Source organism: Salvelinus fontinalis, chromosome 2 (genome assembly GCF_029448725.1).
Source record: "Salvelinus fontinalis isolate EN_2023a chromosome 2, ASM2944872v1, whole genome shotgun sequence".
Lineage (NCBI taxonomy): Eukaryota > Metazoa > Chordata > Actinopteri > Salmoniformes > Salmonidae > Salvelinus > Salvelinus fontinalis.
In genome coordinates this window covers 3,770,432-3,793,193 of record NC_074666.1, presented here as the reverse complement: position 1 = coordinate 3,793,193, position 22,762 = coordinate 3,770,432, and the positions used below count along the sequence as shown (strand labels likewise).

The window sequence follows — 22,762 nt, the reverse complement described above, 5'->3', positions numbered from 1 at the left end:
ATGATGCTGCCACCCCCCACAACATGATGCTGCCCCCCCCACAACATGATGCTGCCCCCCCACAACATGATGCTGCCACCCCCCACAACATGATGCTGCCACTCCCCACAACATGATGCTGCCACCCCCCACAACATGATGCTTCCCCCCCACAACATGATGCTGCCACCCCCCACAACATGATGCTGCCCCCCCACAACATGATGCTGCCACCCCCCCCACAACATGATGCTGCCCCCCCCACAACATGATGCTGCCCCCCCACAACATGATGCTGCCCCCCCACAACATGATGCTGCCCCCCTCACAACATGATGCTGCCACCCCCCACAACATGATGATGCCCCCCCACAACATGATGCTGCCACCCCCCACAACATGATGCTGCCCCCCCCACAACATGATGCTGCCACCCCCCACAACATGATGCTGCCACCCCACAACATGATGCTGCCACCCCCCACAACATGATGTTGCCCCCCCACAACATGATGCTGCCACCCCCCCACAACATGATGCTGCCCCCCCACAACATGATGCTGCCCCTCCACAACATGATGCTGCCCCCCCCCACAACATGATGCTGCCCCCCCACACAACATGATGCTGCCCCCCCACAACATGATGCTGCCACCCCCCACAACATGATGCTGCCACCCCCCACAACATGATGCTGCCACCCCCCACAACATGATGCTGCCCCCCCACAACATGATGCTGCCACCCCCCACAACATGATGCTGCCCCCCCACAACATGATGCTGCCCCCCCACAACATGATGCTGCACCCCACAACATGATGCTGCCCCTCCCACAACATGATGCTGCCCCCCCCACAACATGATGCTGCCCCCCCACAACATGATGCCCCGCCCCCACAACATGATGCTGCCACCCCCCACAACATGATGCTGCCACCCCACAACATGATGCTGACCCCCCCACAACATGATGCTGCCCCCCCCACAACATGATGCTGCCCCCCCACAACATGATGCTGACCCCCCCACAACATGATGCTGCCCCCCCACAACATGATGCTGACCCCCCCACAACATGATGCTGCCCCTCCACAACATGATGCTGCCCCCCCCACAACATGATGCTGCCACCCCCCACAACATGATGCTGCCCCCCACAACATGATGCTCCCCCCCACAACATGATGCTGCCACCCCCCACAACATGATGCTGCCACCCACCACAACATGATGCTGCCACCCCCCACAACATGATGCTGCCACCCCCCACAACATGATTCTGCCCCACCCCACAACATGATGCTGCCCCCCCACAACATGATGCTGCCACCCCCCACAACATGAGGCTGCCACCCCCCACAACATGATGCTGCCCCCCCACAGCATGATGCTGCCACCCCACAACATGATGCTGCCACCCCCCACAACATGATGCTGCCCCCCCCACAGCATGATGCTGCCCCCCACAACATGATGCTGCCCCCCACAACATGATGCTGCCACCCCCACAACATGATGCTGCCACCCCCACAACATGATGCTGGCACCCCCCACAACATGATGCTGCCACCCCCCACAACATGATGCTGCCACCCCCCACAACATGATGCTTCCCCCCCACAACATGATGCTGCCACCCCCCACAACATGATGCTGCCACCCCCCACAACATGATGCTGCCCCCCCCACAACATGATGCTGCCCCCCCACAACATGATGCTGCCACCCCCCACAACATGATGCTGCCACCCCCCACAACATGATGCTGCCACCCCCCACAACATGATGCTTCCCCCCCACAACATGATGCTGCCACCCCACAACATGATGCTGCCACCCCCCACAACATGATGCTGCCCCCCACAACATGATGCTGCCACCCCCCCCACAACATGATGCTGCCCCCCCCCACAACATGATGCTGCCCCCCCACAACATGATGCTGCCCCCCCACAACATGATGCTGCCCCCCTCACAACATGATGCTGCCACCCCCCACAACATGATGATGCCCCCCCACAACATGATGCTGCCACCCCCCACAACATGATGCTGCCACCCCCCACACCATGATGCTGCCACCCACCACAACATGATGCTGCCACCCACCACAACATGATGCTGCCACCCCCGTGCTTCACAGTTGGGATGGTGTTCTTCAGCCAAACAGTTCTCTGGCCAAACAGTTCTATTTTTGTTTCTTCAGACCAGAGGACGTTTCTCCAAAAAGTACGATCTTTGTCCCCCTGTGCAGTTGCAAACCGTAGTCTGGCTTTTTTATGGCGGTTTTGGAGCAGTGGCTACTTCTTTGCTGAGCGGCCTTTCAGGTTATGTCGATATAGGACTCTCTGGTGACTCTCTGGTGACTCTGGTGGCTCTCTGGTAGCTCTCTGGTGACTCTCTGGTGACTCTCTGGTGACTCTCTAGTGACTCTCTGGTGACTCTCTGGTGGCTCTCTGGTGACTCTCTGGTGACTCTCTAGTGACTCTCTGGTGACTCTCTGGTGGCTCTCTGGTGACTCTCTGGTGACTCTCTGGTGACTCTCTGGTGGCTCTCTGGTGGCTCTGGTGACTCTCTGGTGACTCTCTGGTGGCTCTCTGGTGACTCTCTGGTGACTCTCTGGTGACTCTCTGGTGACTCTCTGGTGGCTCTGGTGACTCTGGTGACTCTCTGGTGGCTCTCTAGTGACTCTGGTGATTCTCTGGTGGCTCTCTAGTGACTCTCTGGTGACTCTCTGGTGGCTCTCTAGTGACTCTCTGGTGACTCTCTGGTGGCTCTCTGGTGACTCTGGTGACTCTCTGGTGACTCTCTGGTGGCTCTCTAGTGACTCTGGTGACTCTCTAGTGACTCTCTGGTGGCTCTCTGGTGACTCTCTGGTGGCTCTCTGGTGACTCTCTGGTGGCTCTGGTGACTCTGGTGACTCTGGTGACTCTCTGGTGACTCTCTGGTGGCTCTCTGGTGACTCTCTGGTGGCTCTGGTGACTCTCTGGTGGCTCTGGTGACTCTGGTGGCTCTGGTGACTCTCTGGTGACTCTCTGGTAGCTCTCTGGTGGCTCTCTGGTGACTCTCTGGTGGCTCTCTGGTAGCTCTCTGGTGGCTCTGGTGACTCTGGTGGCTCTGGTGGCTCTCTGGTAGCTCTCTGGTGGCTCTCTGGTGACTCTCTGGTGACTCTCTGGTGACTCTCTGGTAGCTCTCTGGTGGCTCTCTGGTGACTCTCTGGTGACTCTCTGGTGGCTCTCTGGTGGCTCTCAGGTGACTCTCTGGTGACTCTCTGGTGGCTCTCTAGTGACTCTCTGGTGACTCTCTGGTGACTCTCTGGTGGCTCTCTGGTGACTCTCTGGTGACTCTGGTGACCCTCTGGTGACTCTCTGGTGACTCTCTGGTGACTCTCTGGTGGCTCTCTGGTGACTCTCTGGTGGCTCTGGTGACTCTGGTGGCTCTGGTGACTCACTGGTGACTCTCTGGTAGCTCTCTGGTGACTCTGGTGACTCTCTGGTGACTCTCTGGTGACTCTGGTGGCTCTATGGTGACTCTCTGGTGGCTCTCTGGTGACTCTCTGGTGGCTCTCTGGTGACTCTGGTGGCTCTGGTGACTCTCTGGTGACTCTAGTGACTCTCTGGTGACTCTGGTGGCTCTCTGGTGGCTCTCTGGTGACTCTGGTGGCTCTGGTGACTCTCTGGTGACTCTAGTGACTCTCTGGTGACTCTCTGGTGACTCTCTAGTGACTCTCTAGTGACTCTCTGGTGACTCTCTGGTAGCTCTCTGGTGACTCTCTGGTGGCTCTCTGGTGACTCTCTGGTGGCTCTCTGGTGGCTCTGGTGACTCTCTGGTGACTCTCTGGTGACTCTCTGGTGGCTCTGATGACTCTTTGGTGACTCTCTGGTGGCTCTCTGGTGGCTCTCAGGTGACTCTCTGGTGACTCTCTGGTGGCTCTCTAGTGACTCTCTGGTGACTCTCTGGTGACTCTCTGGTGACTCTCTGGTGACTCTCTGGTGGCTCTCTGGTGACTCTCTGGTGGCTCTGGTGACTCTGGTGGCTCTGGTGACTCACTGGTGACTCTCTGGTAGCTCTCTGGTGACTCTGGTGACTCTCTGGTGACTCTCTGGTGACTCTGGTGGCTCTATGGTGACTCTCTGGTGGCTCTCTGGTGACTCTCTGGTGGCTCTCTGGTGACTCTGGTGGCTCTGGTGGCTCTCTGGTGACTCTGGTGACCCTCTGGTGACCCTCTGGTGACTCTCTGGTGACTCTCTGGTGACTCTCTGGTGACTCTCTGGTGGCTCTCTGGTGACTCTCTGGTGGCTCTGGTGACTCTGGTGGCTCTGGTGACTCACTGGTGACTCTCTGGTAGCTCTCTGGTGACTCTGGTGACTCTCTGGTGACTCTCTGGTGACTCTGGTGGCTCTATGGTGACTCTCTGGTGGCTCTCTGGTGACTCTCTGGTGGCTCTCTGGTGACTCTGGTGGCTCTGGTGACTCTCTGGTGACTCTAGTGACTCTCTGGTGACTCTGGTGGCTCTCTGGTGGCTCTCTGGTGACTCTGGTGGCTCTGGTGACTCTCTGGTGACTCTAGTGACTCTCTGGTGACTCTCTGGTGACTCTCTAGTGACTCTCTAGTGACTCTCTGGTGACTCTCTGGTAGCTCTCTGGTGACTCTCTGGTGGCTCTCTGGTGACTCTCTGGTGGCTCTCTGGTGGCTCTGGTGACTCTCTGGTGGCTCTGGTGACTCTCTGGTGACTCTCTGGTGACTCTCTGGTGGCTCTGATGACTCTTTGGTGACTCTGGTGACTCTCTAGTGACTCTCTGGTGACTCTAGTGACTCTCTGGTGGCTTTCTAGTGACTCTCTGGTGACTCTCTGGTGACTCTATGGTGACTCTCTTGTGGCTCTCTTGTGGCTCTCTGGTGACTCTCTAGTGACTCTCTGGTGACCCTCTGGTGGCTCTATGGTGACTCTCTGGTGGCTCTCTGGTGACTCTCTGGTGGCTCTCTGGTGGCTCTGGTGACTCTCTGGTGACTCTCTGGTGACTCTCTAGTGACTCTCTGGTGACTCTCTGGTGACTCTCTAGTGACTCTCTGGTGACTCTCTAGTGACTCTCTGGTGACTCTCTGGTAGCTCTCTGGTGACTCTCTGGTGACTCTCTGGTGACTCTCTGGTGGCTCTGGTGACTCTCTGGTGGCTCTGGTGACTCTCTGGTGACTCTCTGGTGAATCTCTGGTGGCTCTGGTGACTCTTTGGTGACTCTCTGGTGACTCTCTGGTGACTCTCTAGTGACTCTCTGGTGGCTCTCTGGTGACTTTCTAGTGACTCTCTGGTGACTCTCTAGTGACTCTCTGGTAACTCTCTGGTAACTCTCTGGTGACTCTCTGGTGACTCTCTAGTGACTCTCTGGTGACTCTCTGGTGACCCTCTGGTGACTCTGGTGACTCTCTGGTGACTCTCTAGTGACTCTCTGGTGGCTCTCTGGTGACTTTCTAGTGACTCTCTAGTGACTCTCTGGTGACTCTCTGGTAACTCTCTGGTGACTCTCTGGTGACTCTCTAGTGACTCTCTGGTGACTCTCTTGTGGCTCTGGTGACTCTCTGGTGACTCTCTGGTGACTCTCTGGTGGCTCTCTAGTGACTCTCTGGTGACTCTCTGGTGACTCTCTGGTGGCCCTCTGGTGGCTCTCTGGTGGCTCTCTGGTGACTCTGGTGACTCTGGTGACCCTCTGGTGACCCTCTGGTGGCTCTCTGGTGACTCTGGTGACTCTCTGGTGACTCTGGTGACTCTCTGGTGACTCTCTAGTGACTCTCTGGTGACTCTCTGGTGACTCTCTGGTGACTCTCTGGTGGCTCTCTGGTGACTCTCTGGTGACTCTCTGGTGGCTCTCTGGTGACTCTCTGGTGGCCTCGGTGTAGTACCGTTATAAGCCACTAGATGGGAATTGCTCCACTTAGAGAAATATTTTTTTTATTTTTTATTTAACCTTTATTTAATTATCAGTTCAGTAGGTTTGGGCCACACCCAGATTTGACAGAGTAAAACATGTGTAATTCAGAGCCGAGGGAACATTCAGAATAGTGATCTCATACATACTCATGATCTTGAATGAATATCCCTTTGCGGATCAATTAAGTGTTATTGATTACTGTCTGTGTGTCCGTCTCAGGAAGGACCGCAAGATGGCTCTGATCCAGTTGAGTTCAGTGGAGGAAGCTATCCAGGCCCTGATCGACCTCCACAACCACGACCTGGGAGAGAACCATCACCTCCGCGTGTCCTTCTCCAAGAGCACCATCTGACCCGCCTCACCCAGCGACCCCACCCCACCCCCAGGGCCTCGCTCCTGGACTGGGCTAACCCCATGCCCCCCCCCCCCCCCCCCCCCCAGCCCCTGTTGGGAGTGAAGGACAGAAACACCCACTTTTACTTAAAACAAACAACAGACAATGAACTAGTTTAGATGATATAGTTGTGTAATAGACTACTGTAACGCAAGGCCTTCAGACAGAGACTGATATAGAGGCAGAGCTGAAGTAGGCTGGAAGGAGCGCTGGTTGATTGATTCAGGGCAGAGAGAACAACGGTGATGTGGGCTGACATGGTGCATCCTTTATCTGGCATTAGAGGACCCTAACCCAGGGAGAGACTAGACCCTAACCCAGGGAGAGACTAGACCCTAACCCAGGGAGAGACTAGACCCTAACCCAGGGAGAGACTAGACCCTAACCCAGGGAGAGACTAGACCCTAAACCAGGGAGAGACCCTAACCCAGGGAGAGACCCTAACCCAGGGAGAGACTAGACCCTAACCCAGGGAGAGACCCTAACCCAGGGAGAGACTAGACCCTAACCCAGGGAGAGACCCTAACCCAGGGAGAGACTAGACCCTAACCCAGGGAGAGACCCTAACCCAGGGAGAGACTAGACCCTAACCCAGGGAGAGACCCTAACCCAGGGAGAGACTAGACCCTAACCCAGGGAGAGACCCTAACCCAGGGAGAGACCCTAACCCAGGGAGAGACCCTAACCCAGGGAGAGACTAGACCCTAACCCAGGGAGAGACCCTAACCCAGGGAGAGACCCTAACCCAGGGAGAGACCCTAACCCAGGGAGAGACTAGACCCTAACCCAGGGAGAGACTAGACCCTAACCCAGGGAGAGACTAGACCCTAACCCAGGGAGAGACCCTAACCCAGGGAGAGACTAGACCCTAACCCAGGGAGAGACCCTAACCCAGGGAGAGACTAGACCCTAACCCAGGGAGAGACCCTAACCCAGGGAGAGACTAGACCCTAACCCAGGGAGAGACTAGACCCTAACCCAGGGAGAGACTAGACCCTAACCCAGGGAGAGACTAGACCCTAACCCAGGGAGAGACTAGACCCTAACCCAGGGAGAGACTAGACCCTAACCCAGGGAGAGACTAGACCCTAACCCAGGGAGAGACTAGACCCTAACCCAGGGAGAGACTAGACCCTAACCCAGGGAGAGACTAGACCCCAACCCAGGGAGAGACTAGACCCTAACCCAGGGAGAGACTAGACCCCAACCCAGGGAGAGACTAGACCCTAACCCAGGGAGAGACCCTAACCCAGGGAGAGACTATACCTTAACCCAGGGAGAGACTAGATCCTAACCCAGGGAGAGACCCTAACCCAGGGAGAGACTAGACTAAACCCTAGACCCTAACCCAGGGAGAGACTAGACCCTAATCCAGGGAGAGACTAGACCCTAACCCAGGGAGAGACTAGACCCCAACCCAGGGAGAGACTAGACCCTAACCCAGGGAGAGACTAGACCCTAACACAGGGAGAGACTAGACCCTAACCCAGGGAGAGACTAGACCCTAACCCAGGGAGAGACTAGACCCTAACCCAGGGAGAGACTAGACCCTAACCCAGGGAGCGACTAGACCCTAACCCAGGGAGAGACTAGACCCTAACCCAGGGAGAGACTAGACCCTAAACCAGGGAGAGAGATACTCAACACTCCTGGGAGGCTTCTGTCTGTCACCCTGTCACCCACCCAGCCACTGACCCACCTACAGTCCCAGAGTGAGACTCTTCTAGCTGGGCTGCATTGTTACAACTGAAGACCCTTCCTCCGTGACCAACAGCACACCACCGTTATGTGGTGGTGTTCCGTGGACGCCGTGTGTCGTTAGACTGGCTTCTCTTCAGTGGGATGACTTATTAACAGGTGATTTACCTGATGAGTCTGAGACACTGGTCCATTAACAGGTATCGTCACGGATACGGAGAAAGGGCGGTTGGCTGATGAAGCTGGGTGCCAGTAGCGACCCTCCTCCTGACCAATGAACTGCCTCCATTTTAAGTAGCGTTGGAATGTTGAGCGAGGGGGACCAATGATCAGGCCCCCTCCTCTGTGACATAATGGTGACATCATCACGGTGCGACACTGAGTCTCAGAGCAGCTCAGCTAAACATGACCGCCACACCACTCAGATCACCATGACAACTACACGCCTGTTTTGTTTTGTTTTACAGTGTATCAGTGGTTTTCATTGAAATGTAAACAGAAAGAAAACCGTTCAAAGCAAAATGGGCAATCTTTTTGCACCTTAATTTCTCTGTTTACTGTGCAGAGTCCTTGGACCAGACCAGGAAGTACAGTAGACTGCAGTAGAGTACAGTAGACTACCGTAGACTACAATACAGTAGACTACAGTAGACTACATTAGAGTACAGAAGACTTCAGTACAGTAGACTACAGTAGACTAGAGTAGAGTACAGTCAACTACAGTAGAGTACAGTAATGACCTGTGAATAACAGGCAAAGTAATGGCGAACTTAATTGCTTTTATTTGTTCCTGTAGATGAGATCTATTTAACTGTAGATGAGGTCTATCTACCTGTAGATGAGATCTATTTACCTGTAGATGAGGTCTATCTACCTGTAGATGAGGTCTATTTACCTGTAGATGAGGTCTATTTACCTGTAGATGAGGTCTATTAACCTGTAGCTGAGGTATATCTACCTATAGATGAGGTCTATCTACCTGTAGATGAGGTCTATTTACCTGTAGATGAGGTCTATTTACCTGTAGATGAGTGCTATTTACCTGTAGATGAGGTCTATTTACCTGTAGATGAGGTCTATTTACCTGTAGATGAGGTCTATCTACCTGTAGATGAGGTGTATCTACCTGTAGATGAGGTCTATTTACCTGTAGATGAGGTCTATCTACCTGTAGATGAGGTCTATCTACCTGTAGATGAGGTCTATTTACCTGTAGATGAGGTCTATCTACCTGTAGATGAGGTCTATCTACCTGTAGAGGTCTATACCTGTAGATGAGGTCTATTAACCTGTAGCTGAGGTCTATCTACCTGTAGATGAGGTCTATCTACCTGTAGATGAGGTGTTTTACCTGTAGATGAGGTATATCTACCTGTAGATGAGGTGTATCTACCTGTAGATGACGTCTATCTACCTGTAGATGAGGTGTATCTACATATAGATGAGGTCTATCTACCTGTAGATGAGGTCTATCTACCTGTAGATGAGGTCTATTTACCTGTAGATGAGGTCTATCTACCTGTAGAGGTATATCTACCTGTAGATGAGGTATATCTACCTGTAGATGAGGTCTATCAACCTGTAGATGAGGTATATCTACCTGTAGATGAGGTCTATCTACCTGTAGAGGTATATCTACCTGTAGATGAGGTCTATCTACCTATAGATGAGGTCTATCTACCTATAGATGAGGTGTATCTACCTGTAGATGAGGTGTATCTATCTGTAGATGAGGTGTATTTACCTGTAGATGAGATCTATTTAACTGTAGATGAGATCTATTTAACTGTAGATGAGGTCTATCTACCTGTAGATGAGGTCTATTTACCTGTAGATGAGGTCTATTTACCTGTAGATGAGGTCTATTTACCTGTAGATGAGATCTATTTAACTGTAGCTGAGATCTATTTACCTGTAGATGAGATCTATTTACCTGTAGATGAGGTGTATCTACCTGTAGATGAGGTCTATCTACCTGTAGAGGTTTATACCTGTAGATGAGGTGTATCTACCTGTAGATGAGGTCTATCTACCTGTAGATGAGGTCTATCTACCTATAGATGAGGTATATCTACCTGTAGATAAGGTGTATCTACCTGTAGATGAGGTCTATCTACCTGTAGATGAGGTGTATCTATCTGTAGATGAGGTCTATCTACCTGTAGATTAGGTGTATCTACCTATAGATGAGGTCTATCTACCTGTAGATGAGGTCTATCTACCTATAGATGAGGTGTATCTACCTGTAGATGAGGTGTATCTACCTATAGATGAGGTCTATCTACCTGTAGAGGTATATCTACCTATAGATGAGGTGTATCTACCTGTAGATGAGGTGTATCTACCTATAGATGAGGTCTATCTACCTGTAGAGGTATATCTACCTATAGATGAGGTGTATCTACCTGTAGATGAGGTGTATCTACCTATAGATGAGGTCTATCTACCTGTAGAGGTCTATCTACCTATAGATGAGGTGTATCTACCTGTAGATGAGGTGTATCTATCTGTAGATGAGGTCTATCTACCTGTAGATGAGGTGTATCTACCTATAGATGAGGTCTATCTACCTGTAGATGAGGTCTATCTACCTATAGATGAGGTGTATCTACCTGTAGATGAGGTGTATCTACCTGTAGATGAGATGTATCCAGGTCAGATCAGCCTGAACCAGGCTGGACCACACCAGACTGCACAGCTTTGCTGGATGAAAGCCTCTCTGCTGAGAGTGGTGGACATATGAATGTGAATACTGGGGGCATCATTAAAAAACGCCACCCTATTCCATATATAGTGCACTACTTTTGACCAGAGCCCCCATAGAGAATAGGGTGCACTACTTTTGACCAGAACCATATTCCCTAAGGGCCCTGGTCAAATGTAGGGCACTATAAAGGAATAGGGAGACTGTCTGTCTGTCTGTCTGTCTGTCTGTCTGTCTGTCTGTGTGTCTGTCTGGCTGGCTGTCTGTCTGTCTGTCTGTCTGGCTCCCATAACGATGGTCTGTCTGTCTGTCTGTCTGTCTGGCTCCCATAACGATGGTTTGTCTGCCTGGCTCCTGTAACGATGGTCTGTCTGTCTGGCTCCTGTAACAATGATCTGTCTGTATGTCTGTCTGTTTGGCTCCCGTAACGATGGTCTGTCTGTCTGGCTCCCATAACGATGGTCTGTCTGCCTGGCTCCCGTAACGATGGTCTGTCTGCCTGGCTCCCATAACGATGGGCTGTCGACAATGGAAATAACAGTGGACCTGCGTGTTAGCCCTGATCTGACCTCTGACCCTGATCTGACCTATTTAACTAAATTTAAACGCTTTCTGCTTTTGGCAACAGAAGAGAAGAGCTTAGTTTTGGTGTTCTCTTGGCCCTTCTGGGTTAGATCACTCTGCTCTGTCCCTCTGCCCTCTCCTCTGTCCCTTTGCTCTGTCCCTCTGCTCTGTCCCTCTGCCCTGTCCCTCTGCCCTGTTCTCTGCCCTGTCCTCTGCCCTGTCCCTCTGCCCTGTCCCTCTGCCCTGTCCTTGATACTGTCCCTCTGCCCTGTCCCTCTGCCCTGTCCTTGATACTGTCCCTCTGCCCTGTCCCTCTGCCCTGTCCTTGATACTGTCCCTCTGCCCTGTCCCTCTGCCCTGTCCTTGATACTGTCCCTCTGCCCTGTCCTCTGTCCCTCTGCCCTGTCCTTGATACTGTCCTTCTGCCCTGTCCTCTGTCCCTCTGCCCTGTCCCTCTGGCCTGTCCTTGATACTGTCCTTCTGCCCTGTCCTCTGTCCCTCTGCCCTGTCCCTCTGGCCTGTCCTTGATACTGTCCCTCTGCCCTGTCCTCTGTCCCTCTGCCCTGTCCTCTGTCCCTCTGCCCTGTCCTCTGTCCCTCTGCCCCTCTGTCCTGTCCTTGATAGTGTCCCTCTACCCTGTCCTCTGTCCCTCTGCCCTGTCCTTGATATATTCCCCTGTCCCTCATACTGTTCCTGTTCCCTGTCCTCTCGTCCTGTCCTCTCGTCCTGTCCTCTCGTCCTGTCCTCTTGTCCTGTCCTCTCCTCCTGTCCAGTTAGCAGAGTTAAATTGCTCCACTCTCTTTAGCTTTGTAGTTTTTACAGATCAGCCATGCATCCATCTTGGTTCAAACCAAAAAAAGAGAGATAATATGATTGTGTGTAAAGCGATATGTTATTTACACCTGGCATGAGATGACACTGAGTTGTGCTTCCCTTGGAAGTGCTGTGTCCTCAGAGACCAGGAGAAGGACCCAGTGTGGATTCTATCATAGAACTAGAATGAGAAATAGAAACAATTCCTTCTAATTCTATCGGTTCTGTGGATTTCAGGTCCAGACCAGGTGCTGTCTGTCTGTCTGTCTCTCTGTCTGTCTGTCTGCCTGGTGCTGCCGTGGTGTAGCCTTAACATTCCAAGGAGGGTCATGTGACCCCCTGAGTAGCATTATGGGTAATTATTAGCACTGTGTCTGTGTCATCCAACCTCAGCGGAAGTTATGTCTCGTAATCGCCAGGGGAAAAGTAAAACAAAACAAACATGATTTAGTTTTTTGCAAGGCAAGAGACGGTGTTACTTAACATTTACTGTTCCTTAAGCAAAACAACTGCAAACCCTTCCAAAAAAAAAGAAAAAGGTTTTGAAGTTTACAGTCTTAACAGAAACCAACTATTCAGGTCTATATCTTAAAGGCTTTTTTGGAAGAAGATTTAAAAAAAAAAAAAAAAAAAAAAAAAAAAACGACTTATTTTTGGTAATTTGTTATTTTTTATGAAAGAGAAAAACGAAACTGAAACCTCACTGGGTTTTTGTACCACTATAATCATACAAGAAATCATGAGAGAGCTAAACATCGTATTTACTCTGTATTCACTTCAGTTCTTATTACGTGCCTTCTAATCTAATGTTTTAGACAGCGTCTGAAATGGCTCCCTATCCCCTATATGGTACACCCCCCTACTACTTTACAGTACTGCGCTATTAGAGAATAGGGTGCCATTTCAGACACAGACAATATCTTATGTACTATCTAGTGGGATTGGTGAGAGGGTTGATTTACTTCACTTTTGTTTTTAATGTACAGAAATGTAGACGTGTTTCTTTATGTGGGGGGTCTTTATGTGGGGGGGTCTTTATGTGGGGGGGTCTTTATGTGGGGGGTCTTTATGTGGGAGGGTCTTTATGTGGGGGGGTCTTTATGTGGGGGGTCTTTATGTGGGGGGTCTTTATGTGGGGGGGTCGACTGTATTATATGGTTTTTGCCGTGGAAGTTGATGCTTGGTGCTTTGATTGCACTTCTTAAGAGTAAAATGAACAGGAAACTGAAATACCAGAGTGCTTACTGTGGGCCTCTCCGTGCGTGCGTTGTGTAAAGTTTGAAGCCTTATTCATTCTTCTTCACTTATTTGTGACTTAATGATGATCTGTTGTTACTGGCTTTACATTCCCATCTTCTAGACTGTTCTTCAGCACCATTTTCAGAACTAATCCCTTTTGATGCAGAATGTAGCTCAGGTATATAAAAAAAAAAGTTAAATAATCTATTTAATTCAATACTGACTGACTCCTGTTTAGCAAATCTGGTGAGGTCAAAAAAAGAGGTCAAATTTTCTTTTTCTTTTCTTTTTTTTTTAATCGGTTACTTTGCCAGCAAAAACATATTGTAATCAGATTACAGAGGATTACTTCTTGGATTACTTTTACCTTCAGAGAGAATGTTTGCGGGAGGAAAAATAAAACGCATTATAACCAATGTTCCCATCTTCTGGGGGAAGCAAATGTCACGTCTGCTGAGCACAAACTTGAACGTTGTGAAAATCCCGTGCAACTTCAAGCCTCGTGTTTTAATGTGATCACTGAGGCTGTACCCGCTTTGAGTTACAGTTTTAACAGTGGTCAAGTAGGCTACTGTGGCTATTTGATCACAATGTAGATCTACCAGAGTGGCCTACCATCAGAAACAACGGAGAAAATGCATCCCGTAATATTTTAACATGGAAATAGATGTTCAGACTACAGTAGCAACCAATGTGTGGCGTTCAATGTAGAACGCACATCTATCTGATGGCTTATAGAAGTGTTGACTACAAAGTGTTGACAGTACTGAATAAGAACTTAAACATGAAGTCACTCATTAACAACCCCATCTCTTTGCTGTATTCGTTGACGGTCTCTCTCCAGTCGTGGTTTTAAAACGTTTTACATCTCACAGTATCAACTTTGCTGTAGCTTTCCTTTATGCCTGCTACGTTACTGCAGACACGGTCATCTGAGACATCTGATTGGCCAGTGGTAGGCTTATAGTACACATGATTTGCTCTCTGGGTCCGCCGGGAAGGCAGAGTTTGTACCTGCAGACACATGAATAGGAACATAAGGCTTAATCGTTTGGGTTTTTACAGAAATGTTTGGTGATCGACTAGGAATGCCTTGAATATTTAATTAACATTTTTTTTTATTTAACCTTTATTTAACTAGGCAAGTCAGTTAAGAACAAATTCTTATTTACAATGACGGCCTAGGAACAGTGGGTTAACTGCCTTGTTCAGGGGCAGAACAACAGATTTTTACCATGTCAACTCGGGGATTTGTTCGATCACGATCCCAGAGTCTGACCACCAATCAGAGACCACTATGATGACACACCAAATGATGACCACCAATCAGAGAGCACTATGATGACACACCAAATGAGTTTAATGGATCCTTTCTGTCTTCTTCTAATGCCTCTTAAGAGGAAAGTAATCCAAATGTAAAAGAAAGTAATCTGAATACTTTACTGAGTTTGGGTAATCCAAGAAGTAATTTTTTCGATTACAATTTGACAGGTAACTAGTAACTGTAACAGATAACATTTCTAAAGTAACCTACCTAAACCCTGTGTATAAATGTTATTCCTTTGATGTTAAGGCCCACAACACTCACTTAGGTCATTTCAGGTTTTCCTTCATTTTGCTATTTTTGAGTTAAGCTGTAAAGAGAACCTCCCATATGTGTGTTTTTGAGTTGTAATCTTTATTTTTACTTGTTTCTCATATTATTCATTTTAGGGTATTTTGGTTGCCTGTTTTTTTTTTGATTCGTACTGATTTCTGTAGTGCATTTTCTTATTCTCTCTCTTTAAAAAGGTGAACTGGTTGTCTGTCACTCTGCTTTTCATAACAACAGGTGTTTGAGTCTGCAGAAAGCTCTGAGAATGTGTCTGAAATAACCCCCTATTCCCTATATAGTGCATTACTTTTTTTTACGGAGCCACAGGAGTCCCCCCCCTGGCACTGACCTCGACCCAAAGTTTTTGGGTGCATCAAAAGTAGTGCCCGGTATAGGGAATAGGGCACAATAATGCTGTGGTGTCTGAGGGCTGCTTCAGACCGTGAACCTCATATAAACCACCATACTGATAGATTGATGCTGCGCTGCATGTAACACCCTGGACCAGAGCTAGTCTCCGCTGAGCTGCCTTGGTCTTCGTCATACTTCTCCGTCTGTGGATTGACTCTCTCACGTCTAAAAGCTATGTCGTTTAAAACATTTTCATTTGTGAACAGGAAAGAAGCCGGGCTGACTGTACATCTGAAAGCATGATCGTTCTAGAATGTCTGAATGTTCTAGGTCTCTGAGTGTTCTAGAACGTCTGAATGTTCTAGGTCTCTGAATGTTCTAGAATGTCTGAATGTTCTAGGTCTCTGAATGTTCTAGAACGTCTGAATGTTCTAGGTCTCTGAGTGTTCTAGAACGTCTGAATGTTCTAGGTCTCTGAATGTTCTAGAATGTCTGAATGTTCTAGGTCTCTGAATGTTCTAGAACGTCTGAATGTTCTAGGTCTTCCAAATGGCACCCTATTCCCTATATAGTGCACTACTTTTGACCAGAGCCCTGTGGTCCCTGTATAGGGAATAGGGTTCCATTTGGGAAGCTACCACAGTCATGCCTTAACTCAGGCGGCATAGTTCAGCCACGATGACAGACTTTTCTTTTCAATTGTGACTAACATTTTACTTTTACATTATAAAACGTTTTTATGCTGACGAGTCACAAACAAGAGAAACAAACAGGACCAAAGTTGATGTGCCTTTCATTGATCTGTTATTCATCCCCTGGTTTCCCTCATCCATCACTATTGTTTAAATTAAAGACAGTCATCCCCTGGTTCCCCTCATCCATCACTATTGTTTAAATTAAAGACAGTCATCCCCTGGTTTCCCTCATCCATCACTATTGTTTAAATTAAAGACAGTCATCCCCTGGTTCCCCTCATCCATCACTATTGTTTAAATTAAAGACAGTCATCCCCTGGTTTCCCTCATCCATCACTATTGTTTAAATTAAAGACAGTCATCCCCTGGTTCCCCTCATCCATCACTATTGTTTAAATTAAAGACAGTCATCCCCTGGTTCCCCTCATCCATCACTATTGTTTAAATTAAAGACAGTCATCCACTGGTTCCCCTCATCCATCACTATTGTTTAAATTAAAGACAGTCATCGCTGAAGACGAGGTCATTGGCTCTCTCAAAACAGGAGTAAAGTTATTGATATATATTTCAGTCAAAATATAATTTACAACATTTTGACAGGAATCCATATTAAGGGAGCCCATTCCTAGCCTGGTTAACCCAGACTGAAACAGTGAAACTTAATGAAAGATAATGAATTCAGGTTGGATTCCAGGCTAGCCGATTGATTCCCACAAACTCACGTAAATAAAACGCAAAAGAAAACCTAAACAAATGTACCTTTTAGCTTTACTTTGAGTTGTACTAGAAGACAACACATGAACTGAAACCAAAGGAACGGAATCCTCTATTACAACAACCAATCATAGTGTAGCGACCCTCACTGGAGCAGGGTTCGATTCCTGGCTGGGGCTACTGGACCAGGTTTCGGCTACTGGACCAGGGTTCGATTCCTGGTCGGGGCTACTGGACCAGGGTTCGATTCCTGGTCGGGGCTACTGGACCAGGGTTTGATTCCTGGCTGGGGCTACTGGACCAGGGTTCGATTCATGGCCGGGGCTACCCCCCCCCCCCCCCTGAGTTTACTACAATAGTGTAACTTTAATAGTGACTTTTCCTTTCAATATCACTGAACTATAATGGGAGACAAATGATTGAAGAAGTTAAATAGATTTCCAGTTCCATGATTATTTAAGGGAGAGATTATATATAAGAGCCATGTAGTTACACAGAGCTCAGTCAGAGGGGTGATGTCCAAAACAGCACCCTTATCTCTACCTAGTGCACTACTTTTTGACCTGAGCCCTATGGGCCCTGAACATAAGTGTAGTGCGCTATATAGAGGATAGGGTGTAATTTGGGACACAGGGAAGTGTCTCTATCTGATTGAATTTGTTTTTCTTGTCTCGTCAAGGCACGTCTTGATAATATACCTTATTTATAGTTAACATTCAATGTTTCACGACCAAAATAGACAACAAGAAAGTCTGTAATCAAACACGTTCCCTTTTCAAACCTGGCCAAAATGGTTCATGGGAACAAGAGAGCTACAAACAACAACAATAACGAGAGACATTAAAGGCCCAGTGCACTCAAAAACTTGATTTACCTGTGTTTTATATTTCCACGCTATGAGGTTGGAATGATATACTGTGAAAATGATGATAATGCCCTTTTAGTGTAAGAGGTGTTTGAAAAGACTGCCTAAAATTCTAGCCTGTTTTGGTGGGATGGAGTTTTAGCCTGCCTGGTGACATCACCAGTTAATGACATCATTAGTTAATAGACCAATAAGAAAGAGTTCCAAACCTCTCTGCCAATAACAGCTACTTTTCAGTTTTCCCCTCCCCACTCAGACCACTCCCAGACAGTCCTATCTAAATTCTTACTTGAGATATTGCTCTTTGATCATTTAAATCACAGTTAGGTCCTTAATTTTTACCCAGAAAGTATTTGATACTGAGATTTTTTTTTTTTAAACAGCTGGACTTTTTTGGACTTTCAACTGTTTTTTGTTTTTGTTTTTATATATATATATTTAAAGATGATGAACACAACATGAAAAAAAAAAAACTTGTGTATTTTGATATCATACCAGGTTTGATTTGTAAAGCAGTGTGTGTGACGTCGTAGGGATGGATGGCGGGGTGAGAAACAACAGGTTTCCTTTATGAGTTGATGTAATTTAAATGCAAATAGAAAATGAAACTATTAAAAGAAACATATTTTAAAAATGTTGTGGTGCATGGTTGAATGGAGTTTCTGTATTTGATATAGAAACTTTTTCTTTTATGTTTTTCGATTGATTACTATGATAATTATAGCTATTATTATGTTTCTCATTATTATTATTGCATCAGAATCTCTTCTTAATTTTTTTCCTAAAGCAACTTTAATTGTAGCATGCCTTGAATAAATGTTATGATCTCTGTACTTTCTTCAGTCCTCCCGTGTCCTCTTGTCTTCTTGCTTTCCCCACACATTGGCAATCAAACCAGTCTCCGGAAGAATCTCAATTTCGTTTTCTTGACTCATCACATCCTCTCTCCTCACTTCCTTCTCAAAACCCATTGGATGAGAAGGTCAGAGTGGAGGGACCTCTGACCTCATCTAATGGGTTTTGAGAAGGAAGTGAGGAGAGAGGATGTGATGAGTCAAGGAAAAGCTGTTGAGATTCTCTCTCAGTGTTCCTTCCTTTCCTGTCTTATCTTCTCTCAACCACTGCAGTGTGACTGACTACCCTTTTACCCAATCACACTGCTCGCCACTCCTAAGCTCCACCTGCCTCTCTGTTCTCTTCCTTAAACATCTTCCTCTAAAGGCCACATCCCATACCTTGACTTGACTTAAACCCTTTTACTCTGAGGGCCCATACCGTGACTTGACTTAAACTCTTTTACTCTTGAGGGTCGATACCTTGACTTGACTTAAACCCTTTTACTCTGAGGGCCGATACCTTGACTTGACTTAAACCCTTTTACTCTGAGGGCCGATTTCTCAGTCCTACAAGATGAAACCAAGTCCTGGGCTAAAAGTCATTCCACTGAGCATGTCTAAGAGGTGGATAGGTTACCAGTCAACACAACCAATGACATCACACACACCATAGGACAGACAGACAGGCCCTGACTCAAGGTCAAACTCCAAACTCCAAGATTATCTAGTCCTTATAGTACCATGCCGTATAGGCTTCTCTGTCTGGGATAGATATATAGACCACACCACTGTAAGGGATAGATAGATAGGCCACAACAATGTATGGGATAGATATCAAATGAAAACTTTATTTGTCACATGCGCCGAATACAACAAGTGTAGACCTTACCATGAAATGCTTACTTACGAGCCCCTAACCAACAATGCAGTTCAAAGAGAGTTAAGAAAATATTTACCAAACAAACTAAAGTAAAAAACCTGTTGACCTGTTTAAAGGTCATGCTCACATCGGCTACTGAGAGCATTATCACACAAGCATCCAGAAGAGCTGGTGTTCTCGTGCATGCTTCAGTGTTGCTTGCCTCGAGCTTCAGAGCCGGTGTAGTCGGATTCAATCTTAATCCTGTATTGACGCTTTGCTTGTTTGACGGTTCATCTGAGGCCATAGCAGGATTTCTTATAAGCGTCCGGATTAGTGTCCCGCTCCTTGAAAGCGGCAGCTCTAGCCTTTAGGTCAATGCGGATGTTGCCTGTAATCCATGGCTTCTGGTTGGGATATGTACGTACGGTCACTGTGGACTTTTTGATGAAGCCGATGACTGAGGTGGTATACCACTCAATACCATTGGATGAATCTCGGAACATATTTCAGTCTGTGCTAGCAAAACAGCGTGGCATCCGCGTCATCTGACCACTTCCATATTGAGCGATTCACTGGTACTTCCTGCTTGAGTTTTGCTTGTAAGCAGGAATCAGGAGGATAGAATTATGGTCAGATTTGCCAAATGGAGGGTGGGAGAGAGCTTTGTACACATATCTGTGTGTGGAGTAAAGATGGCCTAGAGTTTTTTTCCCCTCTGGTTGCACATTTAACATGCTGGTAGAAGGGAGGTAAAACTGACTTAAGTTTGCCTGCATTAACGTCCCCGGCCACTAGGAGTACCGCTTTTGGATGAGCATTTTCTTGTTTGCTTATGGCCGTATACAGCTGGTTGAGTGCGGTCTTAGTGCCAGCATCGGTTTGTGGTGGTAAATAGACGGCTACAAATAATACAGATGACAACACTCTTGGTAGATAGTTTGGTCGACAATTTATCATAAGGGACTCTACCTCTTTATCATAAGGGACTCTACTTCTTTAATATTAGACATCACACACCAGCTGTTATTGACAAACAGACAAACAAACACACACCCCTGCCCCTCGTCTTACCAGACGTAGCTTCTCTGTTCTGCCGGTGCATTGAAAATCCCTCCAACTCTATATTATCCGTGTCGTTGAAACATAAGATATTACAGTTTTTAATGTCCCGTTGGTAGGATAATCTTTATTTTCCAATGATTGCAAGTTAGCCAATAGAACGGATGGCAGTGAGAGTTTACTCGCTCGCCTACGAATTCTCAGAAGGCAGCAATACATTGTTGCTTTTTCTGTGGCTTTCACTGCAAAAAAAATACAATGAATATGAACATTTACACTTTAAAGTATTTTTTTATTTTTTTATTAAACCTTTACTTAACTAGGCAAGTCAGTTAAGAACAAATTCTTATTTACAATGACGGCCTACCCTGGCCAAACCCGGACGACGCTGGGCAAATTGTGCGCCGCCTTACGGGACTCCCAATCACGGCCGGTTGTGATACAGCCTGGATGACGAGTGTTAAGTATATTAGTAAAGGCAAACTTTTCATGATAACTCTACAAAGATACCCGCATCACATGAATGTATTGAATTAGAAATAAAACTAATTGTACAAATTGAATGAGAAATAGCAGTGATTCTACTTTTTTTTTTTTAAGTATTGTTGTGGAAGTGTAAACTAGTGGGATATGGGATTTACATAATCTGGGAAAAAATGCTATTCTGGCTTCAATTTTTTTACACATGATTAGTCTTAGTCTTAGCAGATCAGAACTGCATCACAAATGGCCCCCTATTCCCTATGTAGTGCACTACTTTTGACCAGGGCCCATTCACACAAATGGCCCCCTATTCCCTATGTAGTGCACTACTTTTAACCAGGGCCCATCAACACAAATGGCCCCCTATTCCCTATGTAGTGCACTACTTTTAACCAGGGCCCATCAACACAAATGGCCCCCTACTCCTTGCTCAAAAGTAGTGCCCTACATTGCGGATACAGGTCTGGTCATGGGATGTATAGCCAGTGTAAGGCTAATACACACGTGACCATGCAATTCAAACCTTTAAGCAGCTTGTAACATATTCTCACCTTTTCAGGTTTCTATAGTTTGATCTTTGTTTCTCAATGAATCTAAAGTAGAAAATATCTCCACGGGTTTAAACTGCATTACTTGGTTGTTGTATTGACTTTATACAGCCACTGGACACAGATGTCAATTCAACGTCTATTCCACGATGGTTCAGCGTAAATTTCATTGAAACGATGTGGAAACCACATTGACTGAACACAGTTTATCATGTCATCTCTGGTGTAAACTAAATTCACAGACATAACTACTAAAGTATTCTCTCCATGTACTGGAATGGTAGCAGTATGGGGGTGGGGGGTGGGGGGGGGGGGTTCAGAACCCAGGTAAGCGAGCGTAAATGGAACGTAATTCCCTTTTTATACACGTTTCTCTCAACAAGTATTCTGACCTTCAACTTAAGCCTGAGAATACCATGCTATTCACCCGCTATTCACCCACTATTCATTTGGGGGGGGGTATAAAATACATGAAGGTGTGGAGGAGGCGTGTCTACAGATACACCATATTAATGAAGGTGTGGAGGAGGTGTGTCTACAGATACACCGTATTAATGAAGGTGTGGAGGAGGCGTGTCTACAGATACACCACATTAATGAAGGTGTGGAGGAGGCGTGTCTACAGATACACCACATTAATGAAGGTGTGGAGGAGGCGTGTCTACAGATACACCATATTAATGAAGGTGTGGAGGAGGTGTGTCTACAGATACACCGTATTAATGGAGGTGTGGAGGAGGCGTGTCTACAGATACACTATTAATGGAGGTGTGGAGGAGGCGTGTCTACAGATACACCATATTAATGAAGGTGTGGAGGAGGCGTGTCTACAGATACACCATATTAATGAAGGTGTGTCTACAGATGCACCATATTAATGAAGGTGTGGAGGAGGCGTGTCTACAGATACACCATATTAATGAAGGTGTGGTGGAGGCGTGTCTACAGATACACCGTATTAATGAAGGTGTGGAGGAGGCGTGTCTACAGATACACCATATTAATGAAGGTGTGGAGGAGGTGTGTCTACAGATACACCGTATTAATGAAGGTGTGGTGGAGGTGTGTCTACAGATACACCATATTAATGAAGGTGTGGAGGAGGCGTGTCTACAGATACACAGTATTAATGAAGGTGTGGAGGAGGAGGTGTCTACAGATGCACCGTATTAATGAAGGTGTGGAGGTGGTGTGTCTACAGATACATCATATTAATGGAGGTGTGGTGGAGGCGTGTCTACAGATACACCATATTAATGAAGGTGTGGTGGAGGAGGTGTGTCTACAGATACACCGTATTAATGAAGGTGTGGTGGAGGCGTGTCTACAGATACACCATAGTAATGAAGGTGTGGAGGAGGCGTGTCTACAGATACACTGTATTAATGAAGGTGTGGAGGTGTGTCTACAGATACACCATATTAATGAAGGTGTG

The 22,762-nt window shown here is 47.3% G+C and overlaps 1 protein-coding gene across 4 annotated transcripts in view; it reads left to right on the top strand.

Moving 5' to 3' along the window:
* LOC129810550 (polypyrimidine tract-binding protein 3-like) overlaps positions 1–6,347 on the top strand; it is a 111,001-nt gene extending 104,654 nt beyond the window's left edge. For all 4 annotated transcript variants that reach the window (XM_055861159.1, XM_055861179.1, XM_055861168.1 and 1 more), the window contains exon 14: positions 6,128–6,347. In XM_055861159.1, the coding sequence (XP_055717134.1) occupies positions 6,128–6,260 (133 nt within the window). In that variant the 3' untranslated portion in view covers positions 6,261–6,347. The remainder of the gene's footprint in view (positions 1–6,127) is intronic.
* Positions 6,348–22,762: the final 16,415 nt, after the last annotated feature.